The 12,636-nt window shown below is 49.4% G+C and overlaps 1 protein-coding gene across 2 annotated transcripts in view; it reads right to left on the bottom strand.

Annotated features, from left to right (window-relative positions):
- Positions 1 to 689: 689 nt before the first annotated feature.
- The window catches only part of USP48 (ubiquitin specific peptidase 48), a 29,562-nt gene continuing 17,615 nt past the window's right edge, over positions 690 to 12,636 (bottom strand). The window contains exons 16-27 of one of the 2 annotated variants that reach the window (XM_057380183.1): positions 10,031 to 10,155; positions 9,754 to 9,876; positions 7,813 to 7,874; positions 7,260 to 7,370; positions 6,506 to 6,636; positions 5,744 to 5,850; positions 3,851 to 3,955; positions 3,281 to 3,436; positions 3,003 to 3,128; positions 2,546 to 2,594; positions 2,371 to 2,397; positions 690 to 2,272 (exon numbers count right to left, since the gene is read on the bottom strand). In XM_057380183.1, the coding sequence (XP_057236166.1) occupies positions 2,250 to 2,272; positions 2,371 to 2,397; positions 2,546 to 2,594; positions 3,003 to 3,128; positions 3,281 to 3,436; positions 3,851 to 3,955; positions 5,744 to 5,850; positions 6,506 to 6,636; positions 7,260 to 7,370; positions 7,813 to 7,874; positions 9,754 to 9,876; positions 10,031 to 10,155 (1,145 nt within the window). In that variant the 3' untranslated portion in view covers positions 690 to 2,249. The remainder of the gene's footprint in view (positions 2,273 to 2,370; positions 2,398 to 2,545; positions 2,595 to 3,002; positions 3,129 to 3,280; positions 3,437 to 3,850; positions 3,956 to 5,743; positions 5,851 to 6,505; positions 6,637 to 7,259; positions 7,371 to 7,812; positions 7,875 to 9,753; positions 9,877 to 10,030; positions 10,156 to 12,636) is intronic. The other variant, XM_057380184.1, reaches the window with a different exon arrangement.

Genomic DNA, 12,636 nt, shown 5'->3' with positions numbered 1-12,636 from the left:
ATCCCTGGTACCTCCGGGAACCCCTTCATGTATAATTCCCCATTCCTGGTACCCAGAGTACCCTCATCCTTAACCTTCCCTCTCTCACACCCAGGGCAGCCCCCATCCATAGCCGGGACCCCCACCCCTACAGCTCCCAAGCACCCCACCCATTCCTACCCCCTCCCATTCCTAATGCCCATCCCTGGCACCCAGGACACCCCCTATCCCTCCCTGGCAGCCAGGAGGCACCCAGAAACCCAAAGCCTCTCTCTTGCCCCCACCTGCAGCACTCATTTCCCTCCCACAAAGGCCCAGGGGACATCCTGGCTGGGGGGATCCCAGGAGGGGCTGGCACCGGCACCAGGGAGGGGCAGGGAAGCTCCCCGGGCACACACCAGTGTGGGGATGTGACACCAGGGTGGGGATGTGACACCAGGGTGGGGATGTGACACCAGGGTGGGGATGTGACACCAGGGTGGATGTGACAGGGCCAGGGCCACCAAATGCAGCGCCCAAGCTCCATAAAACCTATTCCCTGTGCTGAGGGGGAATCCTGCTCCAGCAGGGTCTCTCTTGCTCCATCCCACCCCACAGTGCCCAGATTCCTTTTTGGGAGAGCTCCAAGTGGAATTTATGGGATAACCAACCCCCACTTTGCTCCAACACCCTTGGGCCACGTGTCCGCGCTGTAAGGAGGCTGCCACAGCTCCAATGACAACTTTAATCCAATATTTGCAAATAACAGACGAAACAGGAACGGGGCCTTGGCTCACACCTTGTACCTGCATCCTCCACAGGATCCGGCGCTGCCGGATCTGCCACAGCCCTGGAACACCCCAACGGCCCCACGGAATTCCTTCCCACAACAGTATAAACTCAAAGAGRTTTTTATATATATATAACATAAAAAAATTAACAGCAAGTTGAAAAGATGGAATTTCCAAGGAATATGTACACAAGCGAGTGCTTCAGGCTGGGAARAAAAACCTGTGGCATCAGCGCATGGACTTAATCTTGTCTATACCTTGGGAAAGAACCCACCAGTTCAAACAGCCTCCAAAAAACCACTTTTTAGGAACTTCAGAGCCCTTCAAATTCTGCTGTTTCACCCCCAAACCCAGCAGGGTGGGGGGTGGGCTGAACAAAGAGCAGCTGGAATTTTTTGCATAAAATATTGGAAATAAAACATTGGGAATCAAAACTTGTGGGTGGAGTTTTGAGGATGGAATTTGCGGCCCTCACCCTCATCTTACACCCCAAACTCCTGCAAACCTTGAAAAAATAAAACTGGTGTGATCTCCGCATTGCATTTTTCTGCGGAAACAAGGGAAAAGGCTGGAAAAGAAGAGGAAATTGGAAATTTATTAAAGAGATCCCTGGCAGTGCCTGATGTGGATCAACCTGGAAGTGGGATACTATTTCCTGCTAAATATTATGGGAGATAAAACTTTGCTGGGAGATGTAAAAAAACCAAACCAAACAGCAAATAAAAAAGAAAAAAAAAAAACCACATTGCTGAAAAATGAGGAGAGGGGAAAGAAAACCCATGAGAAATACGRCACCCTCTTGCCAGTTCTGGCTGCCTCGAGTCAGGAATGCTCCTGGCAGTGCCAGACTGGAGGAAAATGCTCTTCAGAATCATTAAAATATCCCAAATTCCTAAAAAAAMCCCTCAGCTCCCAGAGTCCAGGTGGTGTTTGGATCATCCAAGGTGTCAAAGTGATGGCAGAGGGGTGCAGACAGCGGGTGGCTCCTGGCCCCTGGGGGGGTTTGGAAAGCAGATCCCAGCTTCCAGTTTGGGTTAAATAAATGAAGTTTGGTTGTCTGAAATCGCTACACATTCCTCATTAGGTCACAATTTCTGTRCTTCCATGCTGGACTGAAAGCAGGAGAGTGGATCAAAGATGGGAATATCCTACAGTTACTGSAGAATGACCGAGATGGTTCGGATCTACTGGATCACGACCCCTCTGCAGCTGGGCCAGGGCCACCCTCTTGTCCAAACACACCTACTGCTGCTCAGCTTCCCAACCTTCCTGTTCTTTATTAAATAAGCCTGGGAACATTGTCCTGAAGCAGGATGTCCTTCAGTGCAATCTGCTTTGACAATAAGGCATTTGTTTTGTTTTTTGGGGAGCAAACATCTCACGATGGATTTTTGCCTTCTGGAAGAGTCAATAAAGTCCCATATCCACCTGTTTTTATTCTTTAATGCCCTACCATGTGACAAATCCTCTTCCCTTCTGGTTGCTCCTCTTGGAAAACCATCAGTGGCCAAGTAAACCAGTCCCTGGGGAAGAAAGACACCACCAGGAGATGAGCAGGAAAATGGGATAGGAGTGGGATTCATGCTGGGGGGTACAAAGTGGGAAAAACACCTGGACTCACCTTTAAATCCTTCTTCAGGCATACAAACTGGGATGGAAAAGGAAGGAAGGCATTAGAAGTCACTCTGAGTATCCCRCAGCCAGTGACTGGGAAACGTCACAATCCCCATTTTCCACTTTCCCATCCYTAATCCTTGGCCACCAACCCAAGCCCAGCCCTTCCCCATCTCTCTCACCTTGCATAACATCGTCCATGGCTGCGTAATCTGCAATGGGCTCATCTGCCTGGAAATGACATGGGAGCAGGAAATGAATGAGTGCATGGATCCATGGGATCAGGGTCCAGCTCAGGAGAGGAATAGGGAATGAATAGGTCCCTTTCCCAAACACCAGAAACTTGATAGGAGGACTCACTCCCTAATTTAGTCGTGTTTTGGGTTGGTACCCACASACCTCAGCAGCCAAATCAGCTACAAAGGGCTCTTAGAAATTAAAAAATAGGGGAGTTTATCCTCCAAAACAAAAATAAAAGGGATTACCTCCTCCAAAACAAATAAAATTAAGGATATTTCTCCTCCGAGAAGGAGCTCCRTGAGGAGCTCATTTCATTGATCCCTATTTCCACACACTCCCATACGCTTCTCTTCACTCTCCCTGATCCCATGGCATTCCCAAATGCCACCCTGCCATTACCTTGAGCAGGATCACAGACTCGGGGATGACTCCCAGGCTGCCCAGCGTGGCTGTGTCATCGCTCAGGATCTTCCCATCCAGGGACAGGTTCTGGTCGAAGGGGGCCACGGAGAAGGCGTGCATGATCTGGAGACACACGGACACCCCATCCTGGGAATCACAGCACTTCCCACTCCAGCACCCATCCCCACCTCCTGGGGCTGTCAGACCCTTCCCCTGCACCCCCCACRCCCATTTTATGTTTTCTCCCTCATTCCTGGAAGCGGAACTGGCCTCACCTGGATTTTCAGCTCTTTCAGGGTCTGGTTGGCTGACACAAGCAGTGCTTTCTCCCCCCGGACCTTCCGGTGCCGTGTGCTTCTCCTGATTCCCTGTTTTTGGTAAGTGATGTAGCTCTGGTGGGAGAGCTTCTGGCGTTTCGTGCCACCGTTGGCCTGGAGACGAGGCAAAAAYGAGGAGATCAAGTTGTTTAGGGATAAAAACAACTTTCCCAGATCCCAGAGAGTGTTTTGGGCACTTTGGTCATGCGAGGGAAGGCAGGAAGCAATGGAAAACCCCTTAGAAAGCCAACCGAAGCATGCAAGTGTGGAGACGAACAAAGATTTGCCTTCAAACCTCAGTTCTTGGTCCTAATGCCAGCGTGGGGCAGATTTTCACATGCACATGAATCCCTATCCATATTTAATCTCCCTGAAACCCAGCATGGTGTGGTTTGAACATTCAAATGACCATTTAAGACACTCTTCCACTGCCAGTGAGATGCAGAGCAGGAGGGTGGTGACCCCATAATGCTGACTCAAAAGGAWGATAAAAACATCAAGGAACCTGATGGGACTTTTCATCTCTACCTGGTTAAAATCGGGGTCTTGCTCCCCCTCTGGCTTGTTTTCCTCCCTTTCCTCTTCAGCTTCCGAGCTGCTCACGTTCAGCTCCGGAGCAGAGTCCTTCATTACCTGGAGTCATAAAAATCATTCTCCATAACCAAAAGCATCCACCCGGACTCTCCCACCACAACATACAGTTCCCAGAGAATTCCGGGTGCCACTTGCATCCACAGAACCCAGGAATAACCCCAGGAGCTGCTCCATGACCTCTGCAGAGGCTCCTCCACCCTTCCCAGCTGTGTGGAACCTCGGTGGGATTTGGCTCAGGAATGCCCCTCAGTGGAGTTGCAGGTGCTTCCTGCCATCCTCTCCAGGCAAAGGGAAAGTCTCCCGAGACCTGGACTGATTCCTTTCCCATTAGCTGGTTGATCTCAGTGTATTACAAAAGCCTTAACATGGAGCAAGGAATATTTTCTGGGAATTAAGRCATTTATCTGTCCCTGCAGCAGCCTGGCAGGGACACTCAGCACCATTACATATGTGGCTGGAGGTTTTAAGTAAATGAAATCTAAATAATTTACACAAATACATATACAAAAAGGTTGTTCAAGTCAGTGGAAGTCACTCCAGGCATAGAATTGCCCGGATGTGAATTCCCAGCTATGCTGTGGCTGGAGCTGGGCTTTGCAGGAGCCCAGGAGACCTGGATGCCAARAGCTCTCTTCTCCATCAATGCATTTACAATTGATGCAATTCCAGCTCCCAAACATTCTCCAGAGCACTCTGAACTCCAGCCATGCCACCGTACAATGATTTTATCCGTATGGGGCTTCCCTCCTGCAGCATCAGCCACCCCAGGGAGGAACCAGGTGGTGCAGAGGAGGGAAGAAAAGGGATCAGGGGCTGGGAAACACTCCCTGATTTTGCAAAACCCAGCAGGAAGGACACAGTGGCTCCCAGTGCTGCTGATAGTGATCCTGGCCAGCATTCCTGCTGCTTCCCATCCTGCCAAGGCTGCCCTGTTACTGGGGGATCTCGTGGGCATGTTCTCGCCCCCTCTCTCCAGCTCCAGCTGCTCCACAAAGAATAGCTCCCTGTTTTTTTTGCCAGCCCCACGTGTGAGCACGGTCCTGTCCAGTGCCAGAAAAAYACAACACCCAACCCTCTCCTGCAGCAGAGCCAAAAGGGATTCAGGCTGGGGATTCAGGCTGAAAGCCCGTGGCTGATGGCTCCAGACAGTGCTGCGTGCCCCACATCTCAGAACCAGTGCAGGAACCCATCCAGCCTCTGGCTCCCCGTGGTTCCCCAGGCTCCAGCGCCCCCCTGGGATTGGCAGGGAGGTGGAAATCAAGGAAAGGCCAAAAAAACCCACCCCCACACTGCAAAGGTGTAGGGATCGTCTTCATCTGGGTACTTGGAAAACCCGTTCTAGAGCTGATCCTGACACTTAAGATCAGTAGCAACAAAATTCACAGCTTCAGGGGATCCTGAAAACCATCTCTGAGTTCACTGTCTCACCAGCACTGAGGGAAAGARCTCATTTCTATCCAGGAATAAAAATGTCACTTGAGCAAGAAGAAAGGAAATGACAAATATTGGAGGGGGAGGAAAGCAGGTAGAGCCTGGGAACACAGCTAAGACAGAAAAAAACAGCTGAGAGCATCCCTGAAAACACATAGGATTTGTTTTGGCAAAAGGAAGCCTTTAGGAGATGGAATTTTCAGAGCCAGAATGTCCCAATTTGCTGGTTTTGCCAAAGCTGCCCAGAGCTGCAGAGCTGGGGGATTTCTGCCCTCACCACCACCATGGACCAGGATCCCCACCAGCCCTGGRGACACAGAAGCTGTGACAGCCCCCTCAGGGTGCTCTTGGGACACCTGGAGCCAGGCTGAGCAGAGMTGGGAGCAGAGTCCCCACCTTTTTATTATCCACCACTTTGTGSACATAGACAGTGGCCTGGGTGTACTCGCGCAGGTCCCGCTGCTGCTGGCACAGGAGCCCTTCCCGGCATTCTGGGCACAGTTCTGGGGAAACACAAATGGAAAAAACATTACATTGCTCCAGCTCCTCAGAGGCCCCAGCGCAGGGCCCCTCACTGCTAACCCAGAGCAAATCATATCAAATCCCAGAGTGGTTTGGGTTGGAAGGGACCTTTACAATCTCATTCCACTCCCTGCCATGGGCAGGGACAYCTTCCATTATCCAAGGTTGCTCCTGACCTTGGACACCTCCAGGGATGGGGCAGCCACMRCTTCTCTRGGCACCCTTTGGCAGGACCTCACCACCCTCACAGTGAAGTATTTCTTCCCAATATCCCATCTAACCCTGCYCTCTGGCAGTGRGAAGCYATTCCCCCTTGTGCTRTCCCTCCATCCCTTGTCCCCAGTCCCTCTCCAGCTCTCCTGGAGCCCCTTTAGRCCCTGGAAGGGGTTCTGAGCTCTCCCTGAGCATTCTCTTCTCCAGGTGAGCATCCCCAGCTCTCCCAGCCTGGCTCCAGAGCAGAGGRKCTCCAGCCCTTGGAGCACCTCCMTGGCCTCCTCTGGACTTGCTCCAGCAGCTCCACATCCTTCCAGTGCTGGAGACACTAGAGCTTGACACAGCACTGAAGARGGGGAATCTGCCCTCTGAGTGAAGTTTTTATCCCTAACTGAGCCATTCCCAGGAGCAGAGGTCACTCACGGGGCTCGGAGGTGTAGCAGATGCTCTCAGGGTTGGCCCCAGCCGCCTGTGTCCGGGTGATTTTGATGACGTGATCCACAACGAAGAGTTTTTGGATCCTCTCCCATTCACTGGGCCATATTAGAGCTATACTGTGCAAAGGAACAGGCAGGTGCTTTATGACATGGAAAAGCCAAGCCCTGAGCTCCCAAAAAMCCCTCCCACTTTGGCTTGCTGGTCTGTCAATGAAAGAAAAACTGTAAAATCTATTCCAAAACCCAGCTACACGGGAGGGCCTGTACACCCAGATAACAGCAGCCTGTGATTAGTGACGCTGTTGTGCTCCCATCGTCCCGGAGGGAGGGATGGAGGAGGAAAGGAGTGGAAGATTTCCTACTTTTAGTGCTGTATCACTGCAGAAGCAAGGCTACGGATCATGAAGTCCAGCCCTGCAGCCAGCACTCCTGGGGGGAAGGCTCATGGAAAACAAATTGTAAGAGGCAGGATGTTTCCATGCTCCAGCCAAATCCAGGGTGGTTATTGTCACAAACAAACCAAGCTGAAGAAAGCTCTTTTTTCCTGACCCAGCATCCTTGGACAATTTAAGTCTTGCCTTGCAGGAAGACTGAGGTGGCTCTGAGAAAGCCTTGGTGTTAATTTTGAGGGAAAGGATTTGCTCCTCATCTTGCTGCGGCTCTGTAGCAAGAGCATTCCTTTGGGAACGTTCTCCTGAGGCTACAGGCAAGAGGAAAGTGTGTGAACAGAAGAAACTCACTGTTTGGAGTCCTCTTTGGTCATGGAAGCAAAGGTGAACATGAGCCCACCATGGGGACAGAGCAGGACACTGTTYGCTATGGAGGACACGGGGCTGCAGCGCGTCGGCCTCCTGCAAAAGGGAAGAGCCTTGGAAAGCTGGATCACATTATTTCACCAAAACCTCCACAATTCTTCAGGCAGAAAGGAAGAAGTAACAGGTGAGTATTTACAGAAGGCATTCCAACAAGGAATAGTGACTACTAGTGATATAATAGTGACATTCTGTGGTGCAGAATGTCCAGCAGAGATTTCCATCTCCAGCCCAAGCAATGACCTTTGGGATACAACTCCAGACAGATGAAAAAACTAATCAGGTTACCAGATAATCTGACCACCTGGTTAACACACAGCAAACAAGGAAATTCAGTGTCTTACAGTGTACTACAACTGATACAAGTCCTGCAAAAATCAGCTTCATTGTTTCCATGAGCTCACTGTGCTGGGAGTCGGAAGCAAATTATCTAAAGCCCTCAAAATAAGGGATAAAAAGCACCAAAACCCTACCAAGTTACCTGACAAATTTCCTCCATTCTTCTACAAAGAACTGCGAAACAATATACAGCTCATCCGTCTCCTGGGGGAAAAGAGGAGGAAAAAGGATTTTTTTAATGAAYCCAACAATGACTGGTTGTTTGGCAGTGCTCGCTCCCTTTGAGACCTTGATGCTGCTTTACCATGACAACTCCATCCAAGTTTGCTGGGAAAGCCAAAGAAAAGAATTTGGGATCAGGTACTAAGCACTGACATTGCTAATCTTGTGTTTATTATGAAGTTACTTGAGCTTTCCATCCAATTAACTTTAATTCCCAGTGGGAAAGGGCATTTCCCTGGAGCAGCCAGGACTCCCCAGCWCTGTTTTCTCTAGCTGGGTACTCAGAGTCTGAAGCAGGGGAATCCCTGCACTCCCACAAGCATCGAGTGAGACCACCCCAACATCCTTCAATTGCTTCCAACATCAAAATCCCTAAGTTTATCTTTTGGCAGCAGCAGGGATACAAAACCACAGCTGCACACCAAATGAGGCAGTGGTTTTGGRATAATCTGTGGTTTTTTTCACAATCTTCCTTGAAATTGTTTGCTACTGGACAAGAAACCACCCAGACCCCAAGAGCTGGGTGACAGAATTACTTCCATACTCTCCTATATCCTCACYACTTTCTGCAAGACAGATTAATGGGCTTGTTTCCATCTTTCTGCAGGAAAGCAYACCYRAGGAATATAYATCTGTATATACRCATACATATATATAAGAAAAAATACATATACTTTTTAATCTCCCTTCATCTCTTCATTTCTGCTTGTTTTCCTCCCCAAACCTCAACTGCTTTGGATCAGGAAGAGCTCCAAAGGCTTGAGGGGAAGATCCTCAGCTCTCTTCTATGAGTCTGCTTTGGGAAATTAAAAGGGAAAGGAAGATACAAAAGCAAAGGAGAATGTAGCCCTACCRGTGGAGACCCTCCTATTTCTGACCCACAGTGATGAGCTCCAACTTTCCATCCTCTAGCTCCAAAAGCAAATCCAACCAGAGAGAACCTTAACCACCACTGGCAGGACTTGGAGCTCTCCAGCTCAGCGTGAAAGGTAAACTTCTTTTAAAGGGGACCCTTTTAGGTCTCCTTGGTTCTGAGCCACAGGYCCATGTTGCCTCAGTATTTATTCCCAGCTGGAGCAGCAAGGGACACAGGCAGTCACCTGCCAAAGCACCCTGGCAGGATCGAAGGGTCAATCAAATAAGCACCACGAGACTCCCAGGAGCCYAGGACTGGAGCCAACAGCTCATTCTGGGCACCTCAAATCCCTGAGAATTCCTGGAGAAGCTGCTAGGGGATGGTTCACACAACCATTGCTGCTCTTTGGAGGGCTTCAGCATTTTGGGAAGCTCCCTGAGCTTTTGAGATGCAGGAGGATGCTGGAGCACACCTGAATTTTGGCCCACCAGCAGCAAAAGCTGTTTGTGGGGCACGATTCAGGTGTGTTCCAGCATCCTGCTGCACAGGAAGGCTGATGGAGTGCAGTGGGGAGTGGYTGTTTCTGTCCTGCCAGGGACAGATACAACCACGCCAGCAACATTGTCACTTATCTCCCTGACTCTGGGCCAGCTCCCTTGGCACACCAGCCTTCCCCCTGGCTCTTTAGAGCTTTGTGCCAGCACAGCTAATCCAGGGAAATCACAGCTCAGCACAATGCACATGAAGGCTCTGCTGGCACTGACTGAGTGAAYGGCTATGGAACAATTGGGCTTCGAGAGGCCTTAAAGATCTCCTTCCAGTCCCCTGCYGTGGGCAGGGACACCTTCCACCAGACCAGCTACTCCAAGCCCCATCCAACCTGGCCTTGGACACTTCCAGGGAAGGGGCAGCTACAGCAGCTCTGGGCAGGAGAGGGATAAAAGCCAATAAAAACCTCTCCCAAGCCTGGCCTGGCTGCATTKCCTGAGTTCCCTCCTTCCCTACCTGAGGCCAGCTGCCCAAGCAAGGTCTGCATTTATCATGAAACAGGTTCTGGAGTGAAGTCTTCTGCTCGCTGGCCATCATCTTATGCAGAGCTTCATTTTCCTCCCCTTCACGCTCCAAAATCTGCAGGAAACAGTTAATTAGATCCCAGCTCCTGTTCCCAGCTGCTATTAAAGGTGACTTTATTCTTTTCCACAACACAGGGTCGCATTTAAAAACAAAACCAGAAATATAACCCGTATTTACAGTCAACAAAAAGGGAATATTTGGCAAATACCTTGCACTGGGAACAGCACTCTTTGTTATTTGGGAATTCAGGGGCTTTTGGGAAATATTGCTTGAGTTTCTCCCAGGCTTCCTTGGAAACCACCCTCCGCTCATTTTCGCAGATGCACAGGTCACCTGCAGTGAGAGAATCAAGGGAAAGGCTTTGATCACAACATGCTCAGGGATGTTTTGCAGCCCTTGATTGAAGAGATTACAAGGAATAAATGTGGGGGAAGAAATCCACATTYACCAGCCAACATCACGTCAGCAAAAACCAGCAAAGTCACCTTCAACACCTTCCTTGCTTCCTTTAGACAGAGAATAACAATAATAATTACTTTAATTAATAAAAAAAAACCTTTACATTTCAAAGTTCATGGTCTAAGCAGCTGATCAAACACAAGTAGGGATGTTGGAAAAATCCAGAAGGCACAGGGCTACTGGTTTCTGATCCTGGCTRTGCATAGCTACATCCTTATGGTAACTCCGTTTGTTGAGCCCCAGACTAACCAGGTGCTTTCCATATCCTTGAAAATCCCAAATTACCACTGTAGAATCTCAACACAGCTTCTTGTGCCCTATCCAAGTGCCTGAAAATGTGGAAAGGACAGATTTTGCATCCTAAATCAGCTCTGGAGAATAAATGGGTGTGAAGATACCAAGCTGATTTAACAGCTATCCCCCAATTTATTTATCCATTGGGATTATTTATACTGATATCAGGATTATTTATCCTGATGCTCAGGCAGCTCCAAGGCCCCAAGAAGGATTTTTCAGGAGCCATTTGTGCCTGTGATTTCGGGGACGAATCAGGAGGCACACCCAGGTACTTTAACACAATGCACAACGGTGACATGTGCTGGCCCGATAAACAAGTCTTGGGAAGATGGAAGAAGGCTCCAGGATCTGACCAGCTGCCCACCTTTAGGGGTGATGATGGCCAAGGAAAAACACAACCACATCTCCCTCCAAGACAGCAGCTGGGAATTCCTTGTTCAGGCACAGGGAGGAACACAAGGAGCAGCCATTGTGACACAGGGACCTTGCAAAGCTGATTTGGGAATATCCGTGCTTCAGTGGGGACTGCACTGGCAAGAGGGAAGGAAAACWGCAACCGTGGTTTCCAAAGGGCACAATCCCTTATTATCTGCTTTTCTATAGCCTGGAGAGCTGCAGAGAGAGGAGAGGGAGAGAAAATCCTTCCTCCCCAGCCTCCAGCAGGTCTTTAATGTGACAAGCAGCTCTTAGGCCCACAGACGCCCTCCAGCCGAGCCTGGAATTTGGCCAGCCCTGAAGAGGAAAAAATAGCAATGCTCCCCTCCTGCTTTTCCTCTAATAAACAAAGGTCAGGCCCCAATGCAGCACTTGGCTACTTGGGCTTCATTCAACAAGGCCAAGTGGCTCGGGAGACTGGCCCAGGATGCTGCCCAGAGCCAGCGAGTATGGGGAAAAAAAGGAGCTTGTACAAATAAGTGCCTTGACACCACATGATTAATGAAAACAGATTAATATGGTGAGGGAAAGAGGTGGAAAAATCAGCTCTGGGTGTGCAGGGAACAAGTGTTTTGCCATCTGGAAGATGATCCCAGCCACTGCTGACCCTGCTTCCCACTCCCACCATCCAGGGACATGTTTTGGGCACACACATCAAAGAAGGCTTAAGTTGGTATCTGGAAAAAATTATTCACTGGGATCAGGCAGCTACTGGAGAGCGAGGAATTGCAGCAAGGATGCAAAAGGAGCTGTGAAGGGAACGCCCGGGTGGCATTCCTGGAGGCCAGCCAGCCCTCCCAGATCCAGCTCTTTTCCAAAGCCTACCATGGAGGCAGGAACCGCCTCCACCACAAAATTAAGGCTGTAGGAACAAGACGGCAGATTTGCTGATCCACTCCAGAGGGAATTTTTCAAGGTGGAAAGGTTGTTTTCCACGAATAATCAGAGTTAACTTGAGACAAMAAATCCTGCCCTGCCAGCAGCACCCTTATTTAGTATTATTTATTCTGCTATGACCCCAAATCACAGATCAAACAGCAATTTAACACCATACATCTTCCAAAGGCCTATTGGCCTATTTTCTCTCRTGTCTGGCTCCACAAATGTTCCATCCCCATGCTCCATGCTTTTATTGAAGAGCAGCAGCCTCGAGGCAATGGGAAATGCAGCATTCAAGGCTCTGAGTAACAGCTAAAATTGTGAAGAAGTGCTTCTGCTTGAAAATGAGGCTTCTGAAGCCTTACTCCAGGTTCTTGATAAGCCCTGATGACAGGAGTGTGTGCCTAATTTATGCAATTTTTCTTTCTGTTTAGAGATAAGACAGAGCATCCCTACAAATTTATGCCTACAAACAGGAGGAGCTTAAGTAAAACAGCGTTTTATGGCTGGGAACACAAGCTTTAACAAGTGAGATTTAAACAACAGGGTAGCCAAGGATGCAGCCAATGAGGCATCACTTGCAAAACAACTGATATGGGGTCAAAACCTTACATAAACAGACAGCAAAGCACAGCAGGTTGGGAAATCGATATCAGGGATTGGTCCTTGCCCAGGTGCTGGGTGAGTGCTCCTGTTTAATGTAAACCAGGMGATTAAATGGATACTTTCAGCTCCCACCTGGAC

The sequence above is a fragment of the Malurus melanocephalus genome, unplaced genomic scaffold, assembly GCF_030028575.1.
Source record: "Malurus melanocephalus ecotype Western Australia unplaced genomic scaffold, MMel_1.1 scaffold_440, whole genome shotgun sequence".
In the NCBI taxonomy this organism is placed as follows: Eukaryota; Metazoa; Chordata; class Aves; order Passeriformes; family Maluridae; genus Malurus; species Malurus melanocephalus.
The sequence above is the reverse complement of the archived record's forward strand: the minus strand, read 5'-3'. Positions and strand labels throughout refer to the sequence as shown.